General features: G+C 31.9%; 1 protein-coding gene across 1 annotated transcript; it reads left to right on the top strand.

Moving 5' to 3' along the window:
• Positions 1-3,474: 3,474 nt before the first annotated feature.
• On the top strand, positions 3,475-12,386 carry LOC128246322 (uncharacterized). Its single transcript, XM_052964514.1, has 11 exons — positions 3,475-3,480; positions 3,630-3,650; positions 4,074-4,109; positions 4,326-4,358; positions 4,836-4,871; positions 5,039-5,062; positions 5,697-5,732; positions 6,226-6,273; positions 7,697-7,942; positions 10,531-10,725; positions 12,345-12,386. Exons 1-11 carry the CDS (start codon positions 3,475-3,477, stop codon positions 12,384-12,386), a joined length of 723 nt encoding a protein of 240 aa, XP_052820474.1.
• The last annotated feature ends 2,674 nt before the right edge of the window (positions 12,387-15,060 follow it).

The raw sequence follows: 15,060 nt of genomic DNA, 5'->3' as shown, positions 1-15,060 counted from the left end.
GTAAATACAATTATATAAACGATACAACATGAACAGGTTTACATAGAATTTGAGACAAATAAATCATTACCAAACATGCAAAGGGATTGGGCCACGACTTATACCAACAGTTACGGCCCTGACCCACTTTTTTAAGATCGGGTGAGTGCACGGAAAACAATATGATAAGGATATAATTTTATGTTAAAAGGCATTTTTTACACCAGAGGTAAATAAACGAGTGTAGGGGCATTTTAAGGGCGTTGGTCGGGACAGTTGAAAAAAACAACGTTTGAGGATGACTTTACCTGATGTTCATTTTAAACTGGAGACGGCCTAGAAATGAAACGGTTTAGTGTTACCCAATTTAAATAGCACTATTTTTTGAAACACACTTGTAAGACCATTAAAATTAAATTTGCATAACAACGTGAGGCTTGAAAACCGTTTCATTTCACTTTTTACTTCCAAGCAAATATATCGTCCTATATACGTGCCCTTGAACAACATATTTCTTAATAACAATATCTTACCATAGACAATTAGTATTATCCTAAGTGTTTTGCATGTTGAAATTGGAATGGTAAAGGAATATATTGGTGTAAATTATTGCATTTTTAAATTTGAATATAATACATTTGGTTTGATAAAAACAAGCAAAATATACGAAGAAAAACAAACTTCTTTTAAACAATTTTACAACCTGATGATTATTTAATTGTTTGTTTTTGTTTTTTTTCTTACGCTTTCACTCAATATACCTGTATAAGAGTAATTATACCATGTACAGAACGAGTAGATTAGAGATGGTTCTTTGTACCGATTCGAGTAGTGTAGAACTGATTATATATGCACATGTATGTAATCAATATTATAGCGTAATGTACACGCATTTTCCCTTTTTGTTGTGACACAGATGTATATATTTTAACATGTAAATTCATTCGTTTTCAGTTACTTTGTTTTACACACATTTGATTCATTCCCTTGATTTTCAGACTCATCTTCGAATTGGTAAAAGAACATCAGAAGAAATTTTGCCGGTAGGCTTGGCATGATGTCACATATCCGAAAGTTATATTCAAACTGTTGTCAACTGACAATACACAATATGCATACACGATGTAATATGTAACCATTATGTGTATGCAAAGAAGGATCTTAACCTGAACACTTTTCCGCATGACTGTGATATATATAGTTTCTATGATTATAAATAGTGCACTTATTCATGAGAATAAGAAAATAATATTCTTTACTTTTGTGTTATATTCACCATATCTATCAGCAAAAAATATCCAATGCGTTTAAAAACATATCGTAGCTATTTTACATGTTACTAATTGTAATTTCGAAAAAAAAAACCCTCAACTATCATAATTTCATTTTAAATGTTTTGTACACGATTAACATAAAACTTCAAGTTGAACAAACAATATGATCTATTTATAGATTTTATTTTTGTAACGTGAGCGCGTGCTTGAAATCCGTTATTTTTTAACGAATTGATTTCCGAATAATGACTATTATGTTTAAGATTTTGATTTACTCAAAAGATCATGTCTGATGTCATCTAAACACAATAAGTGTTCCAGGAAAGACAAAACAATGGATGTCCAAATCATTGTTTAATGATTCTTTGCAAGAAAAAACTGAATAGAGATGAATTTAATGTCTGACTCTATTTTGTTTTTTTTTCTCTTCAGGGAAAAGAATCATGTTCTATATCTTAATTCTGTTTATTCTAAAAATAACACTCAACTAACTCAATAAGAACAGTTTCTTTCCAAGGGAGGTAATAGAGCATGATTTTTCTCTTGGGTCTTACACTTCTCTCAGTACGCTATTTTGGCGTGTGTTGGATTTGAAACTATAACCAGAAAGAGCAAGCATTCCATGCAAGCGGTTTTTGCCATATATTGTCCTTAAAATGTAAAACCTTTATATGGCTAGTTCTGCGAACCGCAATCCATTTTAATCCCAATTTTGCTTTATAACAAATGCACGCAAGTACCAATATGAGGCAAAACTTTTTGGAAATAATATATCATTGTTAGTGTTATGATGAACAGCGTCTACAAGAACTAGTGTTATTGCCAAATTAGACGTGTGTGCTTACTCGTTGACAAATGAAACTACACAATCTATCAACTATCCAAGAACCATGAATCCATCAAATTGTTGTTAACTTTAAGTGTTACTTGGAATATATCTCTCAAACTACTCTCAAGAATTCGTAGCTCCAATTCCTCTGTCTTTGTCAATAAACAGTTATTTTCTGTTTGTTCGAATCCTATAAGTTGAACAGTTTAAACCAATGTTTCACTAGACACCGACAATGATTGATGTATATTGTTATCTTATGAACTTATGTTATTTATATGCTATTAAATGTATGATTTAAATATATCTGCGTAAGTTCTAGAACAAATATTTTTGTGTGTTTCCGCTTACCTATTCATCCCAATCAACCTTTGCTCCCTGCCCGGTGGTTTACATTTTATTTGCCAATCTGAACACTTTTAAAATTGCACAACTTATCAAATATATATTCCATCATGCATAACTCACATTTAACTATTGGTACAACTTCTGGACTGAAAGATAGGTATGTTCAGGGATAAAAGAATATGCATTGACAATTGAAGTACAAGAAGACAATATTTTGTGCCTATTGTTTGGCATGCCCGCGAAAACACAATAAATGTTTTAGGCGTAAATAAACAAGCAGAAACATGTAGCATTGTCAGCATATTGTCATTTGTTTTTTGGAAAAGAAAACACAAATGGAATTGAAAGTACCTATTACCTTTTAAAAAGTTCCGACCATTTGCATCGCCATTCCATGTTTCACCTTTCATACACGGGAAACACTGACGACATATTTCCAGGTTGGGTCGTTTTGTTGTCGTTTAAATTACTCATTGTAAGCATGAATGGTGTATGTCTACTATATATTGAAGTTTTCTGTTGATGAATGAAAAAAGTCGAAATATAACTTTTTATTTAATTTTCAATTTACAGCTGTTTTTAAATAGTATCTGTAATATGAAATTAAAACTTCCTTTTCGTAAGATACTATTATTAATTAATTAGTTTTATAAGCGTTTATTATACATTTAAATTAATCAAAATGAGAAGTATGTATTTTACTTCTTTTTTGTGTTCACATTTTCTTTTCTTTCAATCGTTCACGAATGATATACTGATTCTTTGACCTACATCGATAGCGCAAACAAAAGAAGTTAATATCTTGATGAGAAATCATTTCAGTTAATCTGTTTTTATATTGTTAGTGAAGATTTTAACTCGTATTATGACGTTTTCTTATAAAACTGAGAACGATAACATGAACACGTAAGAATTATGTATTAAACAAACTCAACGCTAATAAAATATGGGTTTCTTTTTGTTAGTTATGTTGTCTATGAAAACGTTTATTTACATTTCAATATCAAAAAGGACGTCTCACCAAACCTCAGTAACGAAGACGAAATGCAGGTATGTTGGCAGAGTTGTTTTTGCATTTTTGTATTAGATAAATTTATTGAATAGTATTGTATTGATATTTATAAAGTTTGACATGTTCATCAATGTATCACTATTATGTAATTCGCAATGATGTTAAGACGATTTCATTATTTTTACAGAACGTTGAGAAAAGAGATAAGGTAAGAATGCGTCCACTATTTAACAATATACTTGTACAGAGACCCTAAGGCCTAGGTCATCAAATATGAGGTTCAAATACCATCACTCTTGGCTTTCCAAAATATACACCAGTGCTGGATTCTACTATATAACGGACGCGCGAGCGATTCATTTCAACTGTATTCACAATAGAGCTGAATTAAAAGTGTATTATAAATGTAAATATATCTATATGAGTCCCACGATTACAAGAACATTAGCTATCCTAAGTTCATATTTACACACTTAAAGGTTATTGGTATTATTTGAAGTTAATGAAGAGAAATTGTTTAAAATGCTTCTATTTAAAAATGAATTTAAACACTCGTCGTTGTATATGTTTATGGCGTTTATACGTTTATTCAACCTTTCATTTAAATACATTGTTTTTATTTTTACTGCAGAGCTTCCTGAGAATTGGACGAACTCCAAGTGAACCGGTGAGTATAAAGATAAAATTTTACATGTTAACAAATTTGGCATAGCAAACTAATGTTTCTACTTATAAAGTTGGAAAATGGAAGAAGTAGGGAAATACTATGTTTGGCTTTGCATACATAATACGTATTATGATATCGATTTCCTGCTAGCACTGTAGGTATTTTACTGGTAAGTTGATGATGTTTTGCCAATGTGATTTATTTCTTCTTTTACAGACATTTCTTCGGTTTGGACGCAGTCCTTCTCAGGTGAGATTTGTGAATTCAATATCTGTTTTCGCACCCTCGCATCCCTCGCACCCCTCACCTTCCAAAGCAGTTCAAACATTGTCTTTCTGTCAATCTGTATGATGAAAACACTGTCTTGGTCGTGCTTCATGTCTAATATTTGCTCGAAGTATATTTCACTGAGTCATGGTCCTATGCTTATGTACAATTTAGTGTACATATAGACTCTTGTGAACGCTTCATGTTCAAATCCTCTGGTCAGATCCGGATGAAACTTCACAAGAATAAGTTTTATCAAGCCTATAGGTGAGTTGCATATAGAAGAACTTGAATTACACGTTACAATACTTTGAACAAATCAGGTCGCTCTCGTAAAACCTAAATATATGTTACGACGTTATTTCAATTAATGGTACTTCATATAAGAAATTAATCCCTTAATATGTCGTTTTGTACTTACAAACATTTTAATTATTGTCGTTATCATTTTCATTGCAGACTTTCTTAAGAATAGGGCGAGCCGGTCCTGTCAAGGTAATGTTTTCTGTAATTATCCTGTCATCTATAAATGAAAATTCATATGTCAATTATTCCATAATATATTTATATGTTCATGTACTCTAAAAAATATTTTGCTTAACAATCTAAAACATTAATGCTCATATTTCATTTTATTTTATATTTCTTGTTGGCTATTTCAGACCTTTTTGAGAATCGGAAGATCAGTAAGTTACAAACGTTGTAAAACCGTTTCCCGTTCATATTCATCATCTTTATTATTTTTTTTTAGAAAATATCCAATTGCTACAATGTTAAGGAGTTCAAACCAAATGTTAGACATTAAAAGTTCCAGTGTTTGCATGTTCTGGAGCATAACTGTTGTCTTCCAAAATCGGTCTTTAGAAAAAGTGTTATAATATGCGTAAATGATGTTATATTTTGATACTGCTTGGTACCACTGGTAATAATAAAGTCATCAGATCGATGCTGAATTTTTTATTGATTTTAGCAAGGTTTTACATTAGAACAAGTATTTGTCGACGATTTGAATACATGTTAAAAATGTGGATAAGTTTTTTGTTTCTACTTTACAAAAACCGTCAGAATGATCGATAATGATGTTTGTGTTCATCCTCTTTAATTTCAACATAAATAAAAAAAAATGGCTGAATTATGAAATCTAAAGTACTTCATGTAAACAACTGTTATTTACGGGGTCACGCTCTATGATAAACAACGGTATTGACGTTTCCTTTCATACACAATACATTTTAGACGCAATTGTTTGACAAGTTTTGTTTTAGAAAACAACAACAAAACAAAACGACATAAATCAGACAATATTCGGTATTCTTTCAGGGTTTCTTGAGAATTGGGCGAGGATTAGACAGAAAAGTGAGTTAAATTAGATATTAGTTGATGCTGAATCTGACGGGGTTTATAACTCATATAAAAAATGTAATAAACCATGATGCCATTCAGATCCTAAAGTATGATCCTCCCAGCATGTTATATTTTAACATTTTCCCCATTTAATGCTTTACATGTAGATATTCCCTATACACCCGTTGCAGCTAAGCCATAAATTACATGTATATTAGTGTACATGCAGAATTACACTAGAAACTATGCATGCCCTTTCCCTTAAATAGTTGATAGAACAACTGACAGTAAAAACAATCATGATGTTGAAAAGTACTCATCTTAAATTCAATAACCTTTATAAAACAAATTTTATTTCAGCCTACCATTTCATCACCTTCTTATTTGCAATTGCAAGTTCTTAATGCGCTGTTTTTACTTCAGTGTCTCCAAATAAGTATCCTAGGTCCATGTAGTTGTGACTTTCAGTTGTTCCTCACCCCGCTTGTTTATTATTGTTTTGCAGTACATCAGACTAGGCAGAAGCATTTTGCATGCAGGAGAAGACGAACAGGTAAGGTGTTGATTGATTACCCTTAATTTGTTTCACTATCTTTTTACTATCATTCTCTCAAATTAAGGTTCAGTGAGGACTATTTTCATTCTACTTACTACCAAATGAGCATATTAGTTTGAAATATTTATTAGGAACTGGTATCGGTTTCTCATCATCTCAATTACGTAGTGATTAAAATTATTTTTGTACAATTGAATATCAGTATTTACAGTATCTTTTCTATTCCAGTACAGACAAATTTAATCTTTAAAATGCATGATCATGCATGCTGATAACCTTCAATAGTTTCTAACCCTTCCTTACTTCTTCATTGGCATGTCAGTCTGTCTACATTCAATAGAGCTTAACGGTAAAATGTAAAGGTAAACATAATACCTTTGTTCTTAAATTATTGAGAACGGATATATTCAGGGAAAGGAAAATCAAATTAGTGAGCGATTAAAATAAATAAGCAATTAACAGAACTCTTCATATCGTTCACAACTGTTTAATTGGTTTACGTTTTTTTTTATATTTATAATCCGTGTTAGAAAATCTATACCCATCGGATGTTTAATACAAACGCTTTTGAATTTATTACTTTATGTCACATTAATTTTACCAATAACTAACAATGACAATAGCAAATATGGTGTTTAATAATGAAGAGACCAAACGAAAAGGATAATCGAGCTTTATACATAGGAATATAATAGAAATTCCCAGGAGATAATTAAAATATTCAATTAATTATAAATGTTACAACAATACTGTCTGTTTGTAGAGTAAAGTCAATTGTTATAATGAGAAACCCGTCGGTTTAATGTAAATACACACGCGATGGTTTCTCAAATTGCAGAATATAATATATACAATGAGCTTTTCAATGTTTGAGTCGGAAACGACGGAAGTTGCTTAATTAGCAATATGATGATTGATTATCGTTTTATGATTGTAACCTTATTACAGTTCCTGTTCGCGCTGTGGGGTGTACATTAAATTGAACGGATGACTCGCCTTTAATAGTAGTGGGAAATGTATTAGCCAATGGCCTTTCATGCCCAATAGCAGTAACATCTTTTGAAAATGAGAGATTTTATCTGTGCGTTTCAACTATTGCATTTACTGCTAGATCAAACGTACATAAGACTGTTACATGTATAACCATTTTTATTCATAATTTCATTGCTTTCCCTTACATTTTAAATGCATCATGCTATGTATATATACAAGTATTTTAGACATTAACCTATCTGGGCAGCCTATCTTTTCAATTACTGCATGAACCTTTTTGACTTAGGAACGACTACAACCAAACACTCATTTTTACATTTCTTACAAACATAAGAAAATGCATTTTTTACGTTTACTAACTCTTTTGATGTGAAACAAAACATATGTTTACATTTCATGAAATAAAATAACGGACTCTCTATTTCAGGGACGGGAACTAACTCCTGAACAGATTCAATTTCTTATGGAAAACAAGGAACGCCTTCTTCAACTCCTTCAACCAAGTCAAAACCAGCAAGCATCAAGTGAATTCGAAGACGATGGCGTGAGTCTACGCATGCGCGGATGTAATGTGACAAATACTCCAGTGAAAACATATAAGCCATACTGTTGTGACAAAATTACATATGCATACCACATGTTTAATCTAGTGACCTGTATTGCAAGATTCGATGTACTTTTCTTTCTTCAACGGTATACATCGTGTATTTTATTGTTTGTCTCTTACTACGTGCATGACGATGCAATATAACTAACCATACTTATAATCTTTTGATTAAGGTATACTGCATGTTCTTCCGCATGACATACTATTCAGGTGACAGAATAGGAACAACAGTGTTAGATTAAGAAGTAAATAGGTCAGGATAGTTTCCAAGTTGAGGTTTATTTTTCTGCAGGATGTATTCAACTGGTTTCACTCAGTTTGATGGATGACAAAGACTAGAGAATTCATCAACGGGCCGAAAACCCTAGACCGAAAATCGGCTTAGTAGTTTATCAGTAAAACGGTGATTAGTACACTCAAAACCTATTTAATGTCATACTGAATTTTTTTCCAGTCTTATTTTGCATTCCCTCGACAAGGAAGGGCAATGGTATGTACAATCGGTTTGAAAAATTACTTTGCCCTTTTTTTACTTTTGAAAGTATGTTTTTAGAAGACTTCGCTTAAACTTTAGAACGTTACTTTAAAATATGGTTTTGTTGATTTCCCCTTGTTTTTCAGTAGGCGAACATTTTTTTTCTGATTTCGTATCAGAGTGTTTTTATCTTATTTTGCATAGATGTTTTCCACTTTAGTAGGTACTCGTTTCAAATAATATTAAGAATTAAAAGTGTTATGCAGCTCTTTAAAATGGCACATTACAATTTTATCACCGGTTCATATAATAGACTTTAACAGCTCCATCGCAAGATCTACAAATGGCACAAAACTGCGTTTCTCTAGAAACCGATGATTGGGCGGCATTGCGTCCCTTCTGCAATTTTGTCCTTTTTCATCTAGGGAATTCAATTAGGAAATATAAGTTAATAATTCCAAGTGCATTTAAATGCTATCAGCGTAATTGTAATTAATAAAAAAGTTTTTTCCTACGATGGTCATAAATATTCCTCAATTTTCATAATGTTATGGCGAAAACTATAAAAAAACTCTATTATTTCGCATTGTTCCATCGCACTTGCAAAACATCTGTTTAACTTTACGAGAATCAAGTGAATGTTTATTTGTTCAAAATGAGAATGTATTTTCCCCATGGGAAATTTCAAAGAAAGGCAATCAAATTATGTCCTTTCTCAAAATTATAGAATCCGATAAAAGTGTTCAATTTGATCGGTTTTGTAACAAAAAAAGTCCTATGAAATCGACTTCGAAAGAGAGTTAATATCTTCAATTGCCTGATTTAAAATTATGAACTCGAAAACAACCAAAGGTTTGTGTCCAATTGTTTAAAAAATAAAATGATCAATGGATTTTTTTTTCTAAAGCTTCTTTGTTGTTATACATACTATATATAATACAACGAAACAACAGTAATAGCTTGTATTGCATTGCAGCAAGACGCTTATAATACATGAAATATAATAAAGTTATTAAGTCTCGTGAACGAGAAATTTATATCGAATGTACGTAGCATGAGGAAGAACCATGGGAACACACATGCACGTGGAACTACTCGTATGTCTTTAACACGAATCTAAAATGCTTGAAAGGCATTTACTATTAAGCTTGATGAAAGATGATAATTATATTCCCATACACATAATCAAACACTGTACGAGTATACAGCATGCTTTTATTTGATTTGTATTGTTTGATTTTGTTTCAATTTATTATCATTACTCTCTGTTTGTTTTTTTGTGTGCAGAAGGTAATCTGCACAATATGGTTTATTTGCCGCTCCAACGTGGTAAGTATTCAGCATTTAACTTGTGTATGTTGATTTATGCATGTAGTCTATGATATAATTGGTTTCAAACTTGTAACCGGGGGTTAAGAAATGGACAATGGTCAGATGACATATGCACTGAATTTTATCCTTTATTTTAAAAATGTCAGCTCTTCGCCGTTAGAAATAAGACATCTTGGTTTCCAAATCTCGGGCGCTCGATTAGTCATGTAATAACACGTTTAACAAAAAAATGCAATTTTATAGATAAAAAACTTTCTCTTTTTATATTTTTGCTGAAATACCATTTTATTTCAAGTGTTGTTGCTTTCAATGAAATTAATTATGTTATTAATTTTACTACCTGTTTAGCTAATATATAGAAAACCGATAAACATGAAAGAAAATATCAACGATCCGTTAGATCAAAAATGTGTTTCATTCGTGATCACGGAAAATTATATTTTCATTCGTGGCTACTTCAGTCACGAAAATGGGACTTTCTGTGATCACGCGGTGAAACAGATTATGATCTTACACTGAAATTAAGCGACTATCCCGTATACTGATTATATCAAAAGCTAATGTGCACAATTTCTATTACAGCAACGTAAGTATGTTCGATTATGATCTGATTATTAATCTATTTTTCTAGAATACGAATATAAAGTACAACAATTTAATTTTATATAATTTTAACTTGTTATTGTTCAATCACTACTGTAATCTAGAAGTTTATTAATTTTCATTTGTTTTGTATTTTCAAAGCCACACACTTGTATAACAATGTAACGGAATAAAGAAATACTAGTTATCAAACTACTGTTCAAAATCAATATCACAGCATTACTTTGTTTTTCTCGATTTTCAGAGCTTCTATTTCCCGAGAATGGGCAGATCTGGTGACAACAATTTGGAGGATTCCATGTTGTGTTGCAGTGGGGTGCGCTCGATTCTTACAACCGAGAAGGCAATCGATATATGCTCGCCCGATCAAGCGTGCTGCTCTGGACTCAACCAGAAGACAAAGCTGTACAAGAATGTGGTCATCACTGAATGTTCTGAGGTATATAACTTATTTATCTTTAATTTGTATAATATGTGGCGTGTCTTTAGTAATTACGACAAGTTTTTAGGTTAACGCAGATGTTTTTTACAAGGTTGTTTAAGACTTAAATCTATCAAAATTTAATCCAGTATGAGCATACCTCATGAATTGCTAATAGAGAATTTATGGTGGCATATTACTGCTGTCAGATAACCTGATAGCGTTCACGAATCTTATCTAGTTAACCAGTTAGTATGTTACTTACGAAGTGGTAATCGCAAACCATAACTAGTTAACCTGTTAATGTTGCACAGCTAAAATAGGTTACCGATGTCAGTTCTGTGCACTTTTTTAGTCTTTTGATATTTATCTTACAGAAAAAAATTCGCGAAAATTAACAAGATAGCTAATTACTTATCCAGTGCTTCCATTTAAGGAAGTTTGGAAGTATATAACTCCATAGAAATGGGTTAAAATTCCAAACTTAATTCCTTGGAAGTACAAAAACTTCCATAATTTTGAAGAAAACTTCCAAAGTCAAAAGCTTGGAAGTTCAAAATATCAAAACCCGGTGTTAATATTACTTTTATGCTCAAAATTTTAATCAGTCTTGGAGGAAAATAAATTATTATAACATAAATGTGTGAATTTGGCAAGACATAGCTTCAAAATTATGTGATTTTTAACAAGCTTCAAAATTATGTGATTTTTAACATACTATTAAAAAAAATACTGGAAAAAAAGAAATTGTATTCGGGGAAACTTAAACTTCCAAATTTTAGTGAAAATCTTCCAATATTGATGGTCAGGAATTTCATATTTCAAGTTTTAAATTCTTAATGGAAGCCCTGTTATCGCGAAAATAAAGTGGTTAACACGAAACAATTCGCGAACGTTAAAAGATTTTCTCCCACCTCAGATAAGTAGATCCAAAAATTTGACCATGCTAGAAATTCTTATCTTGCCCCCGTATGGACCTCCTTTTTATTGTCAAGTTACACAATTACCTCCCTTGTTGAAGACTGTCGTCTGTCAGCATCATGGAAACCTTGTCTTGTGGCAAATGTTAGAATCCTTATTAATTATTTTTGACACCGTACAAAATTATCACGCTCCATTCAAGAAATAATGCCGCATTCTACTCAGAAGTATACAAGAATCATTTTACTTTTAACATAATCTGAATCACTGTGCGCATATCCATGACAACCACGAACTATCACATATCTATACGCATTTATTTTCACTATGCACAAAACATCTACCATAGCCTCTCGTGTAAGATCACAACCCTCAGTAAACCTCGTTTCCGCAAAAACACCCTATGCTCGGGTTGGGATGAATCTACCTTACACTCTCGGCCATGGAAGATACGTATAATCTTACAGCAGTGTGCCACCATATTAATCTCACCAAAACGTTCATGAGAAATCTTTAAATGCGTTGTTTATATACTGCGCAACTAATGAAACAATCGTATATTCAAATAAAAACGAGATTGAAATATTAAAATCTTGTAAAGTATAACAAATAGGCAAAACACACATAAGACAATACATCACATGCACTTATAACATACACTTTGTCATACATAGGAACCTAGAACATAGATTGAACTATTGAACTGTCTTTTTCAGGACAGTTTAGACAAGATACGGGCTTACATCGGTGAAGACTGATGGCTTTCAGATCAGAGGGACTATTTTCTCTCGCTAGTTGTTTATCAGTCTGTGTAGCTGTGATATGATTGTTCTGGCATATTTTGTTTGGTAATGCTTGCTATTGTTTGAAGTTTAAAGCGAATCTCTCATTAAAAGAAAGTGAACATTAAGAAGTGATATTGGAACTAAACACGTTTAAAAAGAGTCTTTATCAGAGGCTCAACTTAGACTTTTAATCATCTTTAATTTATTTGAAGTTGAAGGCGAGAGAAAATAGATATGCTTTATTTTCCGTGAAGCGGTAATAAAGATTAAAAAAATAATGATTTTAGTATTGATTTTGAATTACTGTCTGTCAGTTGGTGTTTGGCGTTGGTTTAAATAAACAAAACACAAAATTTTAACATATTTTGATAAAAAATTATCGGTTTTATAAAATATGTGAGCGATTCGTTTATTGGTATATTCTGTCAATTCATTCGCACCCTTTGAATTTATGTGCTATTTTAGGTAAAAAATCAACCCCGCCTTTCCTATAATAAAATTAATCTAATGAATTTGATTTTCTCACGAACTAAGAACAATCTTTAAACCGCGTCAGATGGGTTGACCAGATGCGTGCCAAATGTACAAGAGTGATTACAAGTTAACGAGGCACCAAATGACGGACAGTTTCTTGATAGAAACACATTCAGACAACTATTTAACAATATAGGAACTGATGTACTTTTATATAAACTTAGAAAATGGTACCTTGTGATGTATATCAGGCCTAAAATAGCTGTGTTTCTGGTTGTACATATGCTGAAAAAAGAGTGTCAGTAGGACGACAAGTGTTTTTGTTTTAATTTGTTTACTTCTTAAACTTGTTCAGGTGAATATCGTAACACCCAAAGGCACCCCATTTGTATTGAATAATTATCAAATGATACAATTTATTAATGTAAATGTTGCAATGCGCATTAATGAACTTTTAAAAACGCCATAAAAATGCAGTTGTGAGTATAATGTACAACCAGAAACACAACTATCTTTAGCACTCAGACATTAATACATTTTGAAAAATAAAATCATGGTTTTTCTGTTTGTTGTCATGTTAAATATGGTAAAGTATTTATATATGTTTACTCTATATCTTGTGAAATACAGAGCTATTTAAATATCAATTAAATACACAACACCAACTCTTGTTCTTTATCTTTTTATTTGGGAGTGCAGGCAACTCCAGAAGTAAATTACATGCATGGGATCTTATCCAGAGGCTCTTCAACACCGTACTAAAAGATTCTTTAAATCATATTTATTATTATTTCTTTTTAAACCTGACATTTGAATACATATAAAATAAAAATTTCAACGTTCAAACAATTATTGAAACTCTGGTTAACTCGTTGGGATGTTCAAAATTAACCAAAAGGTTAATTGAATGGTGAATAGTTCAATAAAACTTGCTATCACTCCTATCAAATGTCAGAATATATCTTATTGAGATAATGTTCATTGTTAGCATATATCCGAATTTAAATAAAGATTCTTGTTTCTTGTAACACAATAACTAGCCAAAAGTAACATGTGGACAACTTATCAATGGTATATACAATTGTCTGCTGGCGTCATACATAATTCGTTTTGCGTCAGAAAGGTGCATTATGTGAATCACGTCACGAACCTTTCCAGTTATATTTAGCAGTTTATTTGAATGACATCGATATCGTTCATAATACAAGGAAATACAGAACCAACAAGAACATTAAGAATCTTAACCAATACTTGTTAACTTCTCGTATGGTAATGAAGATGCCAACAAAAATACAACTTTGTTCAAAAGAACGCTCGTTTATTCAGGTGACCAATCAAACGTATACCATATAATGTCAGTAAATGTTGCTGTAATGTTAATAATTAAGTCATAAAAATAAATTGCGTCTAAATGTTACATATAAACCAAAGAAATAATATGTCTGCCGTTGTTTTCCGACTGCAGGATGCGAGTACCATGGATCAGATTCTGCTGACGGCGGAATACCTTGTTTAATTTTCTGTTTCTCAACTTTGTCATAATATTAATAACATCAGATTCATGTTACAAACTGTCACTTTGATATCTCTTATTTATATCTTATTGCATCAAAATTACAGTACATTTAATCTAGGTAATTTAGGAAAGATGAACTTGGCATGACTTTTTAAGGTTTAATTAAAATACTTCCAGCGGTTGAAGTAGAACCAGACACATTGAATGGCAACTCTTTCTCTTACTCGACCTGTTGGCTTGCCATCGATTCTCAAAAACTTCACCATGTTCTTATACCTTCAGCTGCTGTGTCTATTTGTGTGTAAATTATTTTGTACAATAAAAATACCACCTGCGTCCAAATGACCGCTAGGCGAGGTCTTAAAATCAAAGAGCCCCAGGAGGGAAGTATAAGAAACGTGGACTAAATGTTTTTATAATGCGTTTAACATGTGATTAATTGAATTAAGCTTCAAGAACACTACATAATTGACATGTTTTCATGCCTTGCCAAATTACTTTAATATCCAGCTGTCGACTGGCGAGTCGACGTCCAGACGTTCTGCTTTTAGTTTTACCTCTCACCATCTTATATATACTTTGTGGTGGAGGTTTGGTCATATAATGCCTTTAGGAGCAAAACGACCGTATAATTTCGGAAACCATCGAACGGGACGA

The sequence above is a fragment of the Mya arenaria genome, chromosome 9 (assembly GCF_026914265.1).
Source record: "Mya arenaria isolate MELC-2E11 chromosome 9, ASM2691426v1".
Lineage (NCBI taxonomy): Eukaryota > Metazoa > Mollusca > Bivalvia > Myida > Myidae > Mya > Mya arenaria.
This window is presented reverse-complemented; position numbering and strand designations above follow the sequence as displayed.

Coding starts and splice junctions, on each gene's coding strand:
- LOC128246322 (XM_052964514.1), top strand. Junction 5,063..5,696: donor TTTTGAGAATCGGAAGATCA/GTAAGTTACAAA, acceptor GTATTCTTTCAG/GGTTTCTTGAGAATTGGGCG. Junction 6,274..7,696: donor ATGCAGGAGAAGACGAACAG/GTAAGGTGTTGA, acceptor TCTCTATTTCAG/GGACGGGAACTAACTCCTGA.